Source organism: Nuphar pumila, chromosome 6, assembly GCF_984573655.1.
Source record: "Nuphar pumila chromosome 6, dmNupPumi1.hap1.1, whole genome shotgun sequence".
NCBI classification, from domain to species: domain Eukaryota; kingdom Viridiplantae; phylum Streptophyta; class Magnoliopsida; order Nymphaeales; family Nymphaeaceae; genus Nuphar; species Nuphar pumila.
This window is the reverse complement of record NC_143254.1, coordinates 127,983,428-127,994,890: the sequence shown is the minus strand read 5'-3', so window position 1 is coordinate 127,994,890 and position 11,463 is coordinate 127,983,428. Positions and strand designations below refer to the sequence as shown.

General features: G+C 40.6%; 1 protein-coding gene across 2 annotated transcripts; it reads left to right on the top strand.

Annotated features, from left to right (window-relative positions):
• Positions 1 to 426: 426 nt before the first annotated feature.
• On the top strand, positions 427 to 5,672 carry LOC149836153 (uncharacterized). 2 transcript variants are annotated; one of them, XM_090009030.1, is made up of 7 exons: positions 427 to 2,141; positions 2,262 to 2,352; positions 2,485 to 2,642; positions 2,754 to 2,805; positions 4,139 to 4,218; positions 4,361 to 4,454; positions 4,543 to 5,672. In XM_090009030.1, the coding sequence occupies exons 1-7, from the start codon at positions 888 to 890 to the stop codon at positions 5,139 to 5,141; spliced, it is 2,328 nt and encodes a 775-aa protein (XP_089865156.1). In that variant the 5' UTR covers positions 427 to 887; the 3' UTR covers positions 5,142 to 5,672. The 2 variants fall into 2 exon arrangements, with proteins under 2 accessions (XP_089865156.1, XP_089865157.1); XM_090009031.1 differs by having other exon boundaries at positions 4,526 to 4,865.
• The last annotated feature ends 5,791 nt before the right edge of the window (positions 5,673 to 11,463 follow it).

The following is an 11,463-nucleotide window of genomic DNA, read 5'->3' as shown; positions in this document are numbered from 1 at the left end:
ACCACAACAAGAATCTGACCGAGACAGAGCGATACGTTAAGCGTGAAGCGAGAAATACGAACCGTTTAGGAAGCGTATTGAAAAAACTTTGTTAAACTTTATGTTTTTTTATTTAAAACAAAATTTAAGCCTTTTATAATATATTTGCCAGGCGTGTAAATTTTACAATGAAAAAACATATATTTAAAAGTTAAAATTCGTTAACCCTAAAAATCAATTTCACTTATTAGCTATCAAGAAAGTTCACTTTTATACCTAAAGAAGTACTTTTGCTTAGAAGCGTAAAAGAAACGCGCGTTTCGGAAGCGCGCTTCCCATACTATTTAAAATGATCAAGAAACTTTACTGCAACTAAGCATACTAGAAGGCAAAAAAGAAAGAAAAGAAACTGCTGGTAAAAGAAATTCTCAGGAAAAAAAGAAAAGAGGAGGGAAGAAAAACGTAATCGCTGGCTTCAAAATCTCGATTCTCGGGCCAACCTTTCTCTTCTTCATCCCAGATCTCAAGGATCGTCTCCTCCCTCGATTACGCCTCCTCTAAATTTCCGCTACTTCCTTTTCTGTGGAAAATCTAGAGACGACGGAAAAGGAAGAAAAAGCAGAAGCCGTCGATTTTCCGGTGTCCTGGAGCGCCCTTTAATGGACGAGTGCGGATTCTCGGGTTTGGTGATTTCCTGGGAAACCTGAGGTCAGGAATTTCGCTTCCTGAAAAATCCTAGCCGTCCTTCCTCCTTCGTGCCTTCTTCTTCTTCTTGAAATATCGTCTTGGAATTTTTTTCCCTGGTGTATTGTTCTTTCCGGTTTGGAATCGGGTTTTGATTGGTATTTTTGAGGTTAGGGTTTCTGGGGAGATGAGAGATTTTTTCTAGGGTTTCAGTGAGGGAGAATATGGAGGAGGAGGAGGAGGAGGAAGAAGAAGAAGAGAGGTTCTTCGACTCGAGGGAGGAGATCGCCTCCGCGTCGGATTCGGGGTCGGATTTCGGGGAGGGTTGCGAATTGGGGAGTTCGGATTGCTTCCTTCCCGATCTTGATCGATCTGGTTTCGATGTGTGGATTCGGAAGCCGGACAGCGTCCGGGAGCGGCGTGAACGGTTTCTCCGCCAGATGGGGTTGGGTCGGCGGGAAAATGAGTCGGGTTCCGGCAGTGAGGGTTCGGAATCGCTGGGCGTGGAGAGGGTGGACGAGGGCAGGACGGCGGAGTCGGGGAATTCGGGCTCCGGGTGCGAATTCTCCTCCTGCCGGTCATCGAGGTTGAGTTGGTTGGATGAGAGTCCGAGCTCGCAGAGGGATGCGGCTCCGGAGGGAATTGATGGTGGTAGTGGCGAATCGTCGTTGAGAATCAGAAATCTTGATGATGGTAGCGAATTCGTGGTCGATGACGCGGATAAGGATCGGGATTCGGGAAGAATTAGGGAATTGGGTTCCGACCAGTTGGTGACCATTGATGAGTTCCATCGGCATCTCGGGCTTTCGCCGATTGTTCAGAGGCTTATGCGGAGAGATGGTGAAGAAGGTGGCAAATCGGGTAGCAATGAAGAAGGTAGCAACGCGGGTAGCAATGCGGGCAGAGCTGCGAATGAGCCGGCGTCGAGGAGGAAAGGATGGTTGGGGAGTTTGAAAGCTGTTTTTGGTAGAAGACAAGGGCAGTGCAGATCCATGACAAGAGATTCACAGAGCACTGCTCAAGATGCTCACTATGAGAATCTGGAGATGGGGAGGCTTCAAACGGTTAAGGTGCATCATGGTAGGAAGAGTTGTAAGGAGTTCTCAGCTGTTTATCAAACGCAAGAGATACAAGCTCACGATGGTTTGATTTGGACTATGAAATTCAGTTTAGACGGGAAGTATCTCGCCAGTGCCGGCGAAGATCGTGTACTGCGTGTTTGGCAGGTGGTTGAATCTAGAAGGACTATCGAAGTGGATATATTTGGTTCAGACTCTTCTTGCCTATATTTCGCATTGAACGATTCTGCTGAATTAACTCCCATCAACAAATACAAAGGTGGGAAATCCAACCAGGGAAACTCAAGCGCTGCTTGTGCAATAATCCCTCCCAGGATTTTCCAGTTATCAGAAAAGCCACTTCACGAGTTCCAGGGACACACTAGTGACATATTGGATCTTTCATGGTCACAGTCTAAGGTAATCTATTCAGTTAGATTCTGTGCTTAAGCGAATTTTATGTTATTTTCCTTTTCCCGTTATTTTTCTTCTGTTTTCCATATAATTTAATAATAGAGTATTGTTAACTACTTAATGCAGTGTCTACTGTCATCATCCATGGATAAAACTGTTCGGTTATGGCAACTGGGATCAAATACATGCCTTAGGGTTTTCCCCCACAATAATTATGGTACTTATTCAGTCTTAATCTTCTCCAGAATTTAGCCGTGTTTATAGCTTTCTGAGACTTGTTTTGGGCGTTGAACTCATTCAATATTAAAAAATTGACTATTTGATTTGAACCATGTATTTTATGATGCAGTGACCACTGTCCAGTTCAACCCTGTTGATGAAAATTACTTCATCAGTGGTTCAATTGATGGAAAAGTTCGTATTTGGTCCATTCTTAGTTGTCAGGTTGTTGATTGGACGGATGTACGAGAGATAGTCACTGCAGTCTCTTACAGTCCAGATGGACAGGTTTACATCTCTGCTTGCTTACTCTGTTATACATTTTTATGGATTTCATATTTTCTAAGGTAATAATCTGTGGCGGGCCATTTAACTTGTCCAATGCTTTCCTTTGTGCAGGCAGCAGTAGTTGGTTCAATGACAGGAAATTGCCGCTTTTATGATGCAACAGGTATTTCGTTAGAATCCTTGTTTCTGTCTTTTATCTTCTTTCTTTAATCCATTTGGTCTGCGTCTCACATCTGCTGTTTGAGCTAGCCACATTGTATAACATAAATGATCATGCACATTTTTCTTGTTAATTAGTTTCTTATCCATGTTGATTCCTTTGTGTGAACTTTTGTTTGGGCTCTATTTTGTTTTATAACTTAACCTGGGAGAACTTGTTGCTATGATTATTAATAATGAGAAGACATTCCAATGTTGCCGTTAGGTTTTTGAAAAAACTCTGGTTCTTCTGATCTCTATGTAATTGTTTTGCCTTTAGGATGACACAAGGCATTTCCATTGTGCTAGTTTGTTTCAACATTATAGATGTTATTAGGTTACCGTATGAGAGAGTTGAGTGGATGCATTGTCCATGATATGGTATTTTGCAGGCTTACCTTGATTTTCTCATGCCCATAACACTTCCACTGTAGGTTAATAGTTTGATCTTTTGTGAGATGATGCCTTGGCTTGCTTCCTGGAATCAGTTTATCATATACTTTTTCCCGTCTTATAAATCATGCAAGAATATTTAGAACTCTTGGGCAGATACCTCTTCACTATCATTCATGGTACCATTGGCATAGGATTATCTAGATGATCAGGAAGAAGTCATGGTGGGTTTTTTGTCCTGTACTTGTTCGCTTTGGAAGTGGTTATGCCTAACTTGCAAAGATCGGTGACATTTATTCATCTTTTCTTTTTCACTTTTCCTGCCTTTTAATTCCAGAACCTGAGAGTTAAGCCGACAGATTTGGCCGATCCTGTCAGTTCATGGATTCTTTAAACATAACTGCAAATCTCTTATGCTGGGAGTTCATGTTTCCAAAACAATGAGTTATTACTTTCTAGAAAATATAGCTTACTCGTTGCAAATTCTGTGAATTAAAAAACATCATATTCAACTAATATAACTTTCTTTAAAAATTAACCGTTCTCCATGTTGTGCCTATCTGCCTCCAGAAGTTCCATTCATCATCTTTGTAGCATCCCTCCTAGTGTTCGCTAGTAATCCTTGTAGTCATAGAGAAATTCAAGATGTGAGCTCTGATGTGAAGTCTCCTCTTTTACTCTATTGTTGCTATCCTCTTGATCATTTGGTTGTTTGATATTTACTTATATAACATGTTAATATATGATGTCCACAAGCTGTTGTTTCTGAGTATTTTGAAAGTGGTCTATTTGCCATAAATGTTTCGCAACCTACTGTTGTTGTCATGTAAAGTTATTTATGCAAATTCCGCTATTTGGAGCAGGACAAGGCATTTTTCTAAAATTGTTCTACTTGGTTGGTCTAGGTCATCGTCTGCAGTTGGAAAACGAAATCTGCCTGCAGGGTAAAAAGAAATCACCAGGCAAAAAAATTACGGGCTTCCAGGTAGTGCATTTGTTCTTGATTATATCGAATTCTACAAGTGTTTGTCCTGCTTGCTGCCGATCAACTGTTTCCCCCCTCCTATTTTAGCCTTTCTCCTCTGATTGTGACCTAAGAGTGCTTCCTTTTATTTCCTGCCATCCAGTTTCACCCAGATGCGCCACAAAAAATAATGGTCACTTCTGCTGATTCTCAAGTTCGAGTAATTGATAAGTGCAACATAGTCTCCAAATATAAAGGTAGGTAGTTGCCTTGTTTCATCTCTTTCATATTTTCATATCTCTACAAACTTTTTATTTTATATATTTAGTTCAATTTCATTTTCAGGATTTAAGAATACATCTAGTCAGATATATGCATCATTTACCTCGAGTGGGAGGCACATTATCTCCGCTAGTGAAGATTCTCATGTCTACATCTGGAACCATGATTCCCAAGAATCTCATATATCCAATCCTTCAAAGAGCATTAGAACCTGTGAACGCTTTTTTTCTAGCGATGTCTCTGTTGCAGTAGCCTGGTGTGGCCCAAAAGCTGCAAACTCTGTAACTATATCGTCTAGTTTTCTAGAGTCCCAATATAGGAGTTCAAGTGACTCGCTTGCCAGCTCCGAAATTGGATGCCAGAGCTATTGGGATTCCTGTGAAAGCAGTCCGATATCATCATCTCCCAACGGATTCTTGATGGGTCATGGCTTCTTTGCTGATGGTCTCCTTAAGGGGTCCTCAGCCACATGGCCTGAAGAGAAGCTGCCGCTATCAAGCACAGTAGTCGTGGGGTCGCGTAAATATAAGTACAAGTGCCTCAAGGCTGCCTGCATCAACAGTGCTATGGCTCCGTATGCATGGGACTTGGTGATTGTTACTGCTAGCTGGGACGGCCGGATTCGATCATTCCACAACTTTGGCTTACCAACACGGCACTGATGTAGAAGTCTTGGAGATCTTATTGTGGCTTATACAAGAGTTTTTGCACAAGTACCTTTCTGTGTCTCTGAAGGTTATCCATCGACCCCATAGTGAAGAATGTGAACAGCTGATTGCTAAAACAGCAGATGTGAAGATGTGCACGGTGGGGACAGGGATGTGAAAGTTTGTCGATATGATTATTGAGAAGTTCAGTAGTAGAGACAGAGATATGTGAAAGTTTGTGGATATGATTATTCAGAAGTTCAGTAGCAGGAGCAGGAGCAGGAGCAGGAGCAGGGCAGGTTTTGTAATCAATTGCTGTCTGCTGAAGTATATATATGAAAGTTGAGAATTGGGTGTTCTCTGTTCAGCCCCTAAGAGAGTCGAACGTGCCGCGATCCAGACGGGAGATGGCTGCCCTGTTTGGGGTTCGTTCAATTGTTGATTAGGGAAACTTTTCCCCTGTATTTATACAATTCTTTTATTCAATATAAAGAAGTTCTAAGAGGGGAATAGATAAAAGAAAATGCCATATATAATTTGTGTATACTTTGTAAACCAGTCTTTTTTACTGGGTGGGGTCTTTTTTTTTTTTAACCTTTTTCACAATATTGTGGGGAACGTTTATATTGAGGATAAGAGTTCCTTTTTGTGGTGGGAATTATTTTATTGTTGGCTTGGAGACTGTGGCTGACTGATGGTGACGCTTACCTCATGGTGGTGAAGGGTCCTGCACAATGTTATAAGTATATCGGTGCGTATCTGGGCCGGGCAGAATTTCGATTCGGTTAATTTTTAATAAATGTAAAAATATCAAAAATAATTTTAATAATCAATTTAAATTATTTTAATGGTTTTGACACGTGCGACACAATAATTTATTATTATTTTTGGGCCGATACAAAACGATTCAGCTGAGTATGGGTATCGGGGCCGATACAGCTAAATCGGCAGCCCAACGAATTCAGGGTCCTGCCAATGTGAAACAGGTCGGCCCATAATTATTCAGGCTCCCTCATGAAATTCTAGGCCTTCTTTTTTGCCTTCCGTTGAACTTGCGGGATGAACGATTTTCTCATGCAGTGTCTAATGTTTAGTGCAGTTTGACATGCAGTTACCAATTTTCCCCCTTACCATGCTGTGATGATGTAACTTGCCTTCAAAAGTTTATGTAAGCGTCTGATCAGCATCACTCGGTGGACATGTAGCTCTGGCTTTTTAGAAACAGAACATTTTTTAAATGCATAGTTACTAGGAAACAAAATGGATACGGGAAGCGACAGTGAAGTGGAAGCGAGTACTAAAAAAGTAGTATGAAGCAGAAAGCGGGATACAGTTCTGAATGATTGTGCAAGTAAAAGCATGAAAAACGAAAAGCTAACACATAGAAAGCAATATGATGGAGGGCAGAAGCAAATAAGAAATGACATGGCTATAAGCATACAGCCATATTAAACAAACATGCAAGCTTGTTATAAAAATATTATTATTTTGTAATATTAAAAACATAAAAGTTAGAGGAAAGTGAGTGAAGTGACAAGAAGCTAGAGAGAAACATTAAGAAAGTGAAAGAGAATCGATTTCAGAAACAAGAAGAAAGAGGACTTTTCGGTAACGCGAATCAAATTTTCCATATTTTGAAAGAGAGTTTTTCAAAGCTTCCCCTCTTTTTTCAAGAAAGCTAAGAGTCTTTTGCTTCCAAAGCGAGCTTCCCCATATAACAAGAAGCTTCCGGTAACTATGATTTTATGTTCTAAGTACAACAATCAGCTTAAACTTTCAACTATTGGACGCATTTATACCTTTGGCTTCTTGCACAACTGTGGCTTGATGAGCTGTGTGCTGGTTGATGGTGGGGATGTAATGTTGAACTGTGTGGCACCCCACCCATCAGAAGTGCTCAGTGGTGATGATGCATAACGCTTACAAAGTGCACTGGCCCATGCTTGCCTCATGGTGGTTGCTGCCCACCATTAAATGCAATGTGGTCTAATTGTTTATGATTTTTATTTTTTCTTGGTCTTCAAAAAAAGAAGAGATTTTTATTTTTCGTGCACCAAATCAATGATCAAAGTCTAAGCATAAGAAAAAAAAAACATGGCAAGTCTGCTGCAACGGAAAGGCAGCTCCAAAGTATGCCCACGTCGTCCGTTCGATAGTCGGTCAGGAAAGGCTGCCGAAAAAGGCATCTCCATTTTTTTGTAAATTTTTGATAGGTCAAGGAAAAACCCCCCGATCACTGACTGCAGATTTGCAGGCCTTTAGTTGGTAAATGTAAAACCCTTGAGGTCCTCCCTGCACATTAGAGAGTACACCCAGCTTTGACCTAGTAGGTCGGGTTAACTTGGTGCGGTTCACAAGTTGGCCCTATCAGTGTGTAGAGTTCTTGTGAGCAAACTGAACATCTCTTGAAGCACTACAATGCCATAAAAAATTCCTTGCCTTTAACTGTATGTGCAGTCCAATCGTGTGGCCAAGGGTTATATGTTGAGGTTCACACTTATGTCTACGTAGAATTGATGATAAGGACAGGAAAACTACTTCACATTGTTTGACTGGTGTTCACCTTAAAATATCACACTCATCGACCGGAAGAATTACCCATATGCGTCCAAATATTGGTTGTGGCCAAATTTTGGATCCATTACTCAACTATTAGGAGCATAGTTACCGGAAGCTCGCTTCGAAAACGGGAAACTTTTAGCTTTCTCTAAAGGAGTGTAAGCTTTGGGATACATGCTTCCAAAATATGGCAAACTCGATACCTTTTAGTGGGAAGCCAACTTCCTCTTTGTTTCCCCAAAACTATTCCTTTCACTTCCTTAAAGTTTCCCTCACTTGTCAATTTCCACTCACTTTCCCCTCAATTCCTATATTTTTCATATTCTAAAATTATAATTTTTTATACCAAGTTTTCATGTTGGCTTTATATCGTATTATGTTTATGTACATGTAATTTCTTATTTGCTTTCCCCTGTGCTTCATATTGTTTTCTGTGCTTCTTTCTCATTATACATGCACTTGAATAATCGTATCCAGCTTCCCGCTTCATACTACCTTTTAATACTCGCTTCCCTCTCGTATCCATTTTGTTTCCTGGTAACTATGATTAAGAGTACAGGTCGTGAGTCAAGAGAGACAATTACAAGGGAAATGACTAACTAGAGATTGTTTTTCAAAGCACAGACATACAGACCACACAAGGAATTGACTTGTGCTGAGAGCCTGAGAGGACTCATCGCTCACTTTGACAATTATTGAGAAACTCCCACGTCCTGTTTAGGGATGGCAGTGGACCGGGGGAAAACAGGGCCCCGCCCCACCTCGCCCTGTTTGGACTGGGGATAGAGGACATGAAACGGGGATGGAGGCAGGGATGAAGGTTAAAATCAAAACCCGTGCAGGGATGTACTTACGCTTTCCCCTACCCTGCCCCGTCTCCGATCTCTGTTAGTAAAATAACTAAAATGCCTTTAGAGATGCCAGTGGACCACGGAGAAATGGGCACCGCCCCACCTCGCCCCGTTTGGACCGGGGGATGAAGGACATGAAATGGGGATGAAGGTTAAAATCAAAACCCATGCAGGGATGAAGGGAGTAATTTTGAGATGGGGCAGGGGTGGAGACCTTGTCCCCCACCCCCAGGGGCGTAGCTAGGATTCATGTGAGGGGGAGGGGGCAAACAGGGGTGTAGCAAAAAAAAAAATTATTTGTGCGATAGTTGGGGGTTCGGGGGCAGCGTCCCCCAAAATTTTTTTTTTAGATAAAATAAAAAATGGCTACAATTATTAATAAAAATCTATTTCATATGGACAAATCAAACTATTTGCTGCAGTCAGGGCTGGGTTAGGACTGGACTGGGCTACAAAAATGGATAAAAATCTATTTCATATGGAATCAAGACTGGGCTTTTAAAAAAAAAACAAAAAAAATTAACTGTTTCGGGAGGCAGGACTGGGCTACAGCCCAGTCCTGCCCCCCCCTAGCTACGCCCTTGCCGACCCCTGTCCCGGTCCACTGCCATCCCTAGTCCTGTTCAAGAATGGACCCCTTGAGTTATGAGCTGTGGAGTTTAACAATTCGTGAACACAACATTCCTTGGTATTTTATATGAGTAGGGTTGTAAATGGTTCAAATTAGGACTAATATGTTGTTGGCTAAACAGATTCCTACTTGGACTCGAATTCTAATGGTGAAAAGCTCATGCCATATTTGATTTTTTTATATGTAATCAAATTTGATATTCATCCAATCAACAGAATAAAATCAGAACCATATCTGCATCCCACTATATATATAATTAAATATGGTTTTGGCTTACCAGATCTGACAAAAAAAGTTGGATTCAGTCTGATATTGGATAAAATCTGATTCGTTATTCCTCTAAATGAGTAGGATACTTTGGGAGACTGTGTTACATGTGCAAGCAGATTGTGTGTAGGGTACTTTGTTGCTCAATATTGGAGTGCCCTTCTCTAAAATCCCTTGGGTCCACCGAGGGAGGATCATTTAATTAGCTCCAACAGCTAGCTGATACTTTTATTGTTGCACAACATCTCGCATTATTTTGAATGAAGGGTAGGGAGGATGATTATAATTTGAAACTACAGGAGCATCCCTTGCTGCAAGGTTGAAGCTGGGTATACTTCATAACGGGGAGTGGGAACCTCAAGGGTTTTACCAATTGAGGCCACCAATGTGTGGTTGGTGGTTTTTTTTTTTCCTTGGCTTAACTGGAAAAATAAGGGGTAGGCCAGCATCAGGCTGGCTCATCAGACTCAACAACAGGCCTTATGGGTTGGGTAAATCTCGGTTTGCTAGATTTGGGCTGGGTTGTGCGGACTCCTACCATTGATATTGTTCTATTTATTGCTTCCACTTAGACCTGAACTCGGTCTTGACCATTGTTGCAATAACAATGGAAATTGGTAATTAATTAATACATAAAATTAAAGAAGAACAACAACTTTCAATCCAATCAACTTCTTTGAACAATCCCTGTAATGAGTATTTATGGAAGATGAGAAACACTAAGTCTATTTTGAATCCGAGATGGATCCATTACATAAGGAATACCCAAAGCTAAATAGAAACTCAAATAAATCATAATTAAATTAAATCTAAACGGATCTCTTATAGACCCGAACTCAGCTTTGCTCCTGCATCAGTTCTAAGTCATCAAAACAATAAAAAATAAAGCGAGCCAAAAGACTTATATATGTTGTATGGACAATATTCCTGTGCCCTTGATGACACGAAACCAGGCACACAATGACAGGTGACACAACCTGAACATTTGTAGACATTATTTCATATTTTGAAAAGTTTTTCATATTTTTAATTACCTCACAATGAAAATTCATCTTTATATATTAAAACATGAAGAAAATAGTTTTTTATTGATTAAAACTGAAAAAATCAGTTATTTTTCCAAAAAAAAATATGAAATTGAATCTCGAACTCCTGTCACACGTCAGGTTGTGCCCATATTTCTGTTTTTTTAAAAGCAAGCTGCGGTTAGGCAGACCCCTACCAGTTATACAACTATACCGTTGGGTTTTGAACCAGCAACCTCCCAACACAAGGCAAGCTGTGGCGGATGATCAAAAGGTTGACTGGGAGCCTTGGATGATATTATTAAGAGGATCAAGAGAATTGAGATCATGTGCAATGTGATTGTCAGTTGCCGAAACACGGATCCCATCATTTGAAATAGGATGGGTTCCATCATACATTCAATCTTAGCCATCCAGCTGTTGATTGGATGGCTAGAATTGAATGTACGATGAAACTCAACCTATTTTAAATGATGGGATCCTTGTGTAATCACATTGCACCTGATCCTCCCTCCCGTCAAGATGGGTTTGGCAGCCAGGGATCCACAGTGATTTTCTTAAGTACTTCACCAAGTATTCGGTTCTATCATTGGATCTGCTCTTGCGAGAGAGAGAGAGAGAGAGAGAGAGAGAGAGAGAGAGAGAGAGAGGTTCATGTCATATTGTACATAACAGATTCATTGGTTATATTCAATCCACAACCACGGGCTGCAGCAACAACGTGACTCCCCTTAGTTGGGCTGAAGACTTACATGTTTGATTTTTTTTTTCAAAAATAAGATATGGCTACACAGTTTTTTTTATAAATATTTTAACTAATAAAAAACCATTTTTTCATGTTTTAATTTATAAAAACATGTTTTTACTGAAATATTATTAAAAATATTAAATAAATGTCAGCATGTGTCATAGTCAACGTGTCGCGTGTCATAGCATGTCAAGTTCGTGTCTCCCACGACACACACCATAAGTGTTTTGGGTAGGCCAAGCATAGGGATGGCAAT

What these genes read in the sequence shown, in the direction of transcription:
- LOC149836153 (XM_090009030.1), top strand. Translation starts at nt 888, where the DNA reads ATGGAGGAGGAGGAGGAGGAGGAAGAAGAAGAAGAGAGGTTCTTCGAC. An exon ending in CTTACAGTCCAGATGGACAG is followed by an intron (nt 2,643 to 2,753) that starts GTTTACATCTCT and finishes TCCTTTGTGCAG; the next exon opens with GCAGCAGTAGTTGGTTCAAT. An exon ending in CATAGTCTCCAAATATAAAG is followed by an intron (nt 4,455 to 4,542) that starts GTAGGTAGTTGC and finishes TTTCATTTTCAG; the next exon opens with GATTTAAGAATACATCTAGT.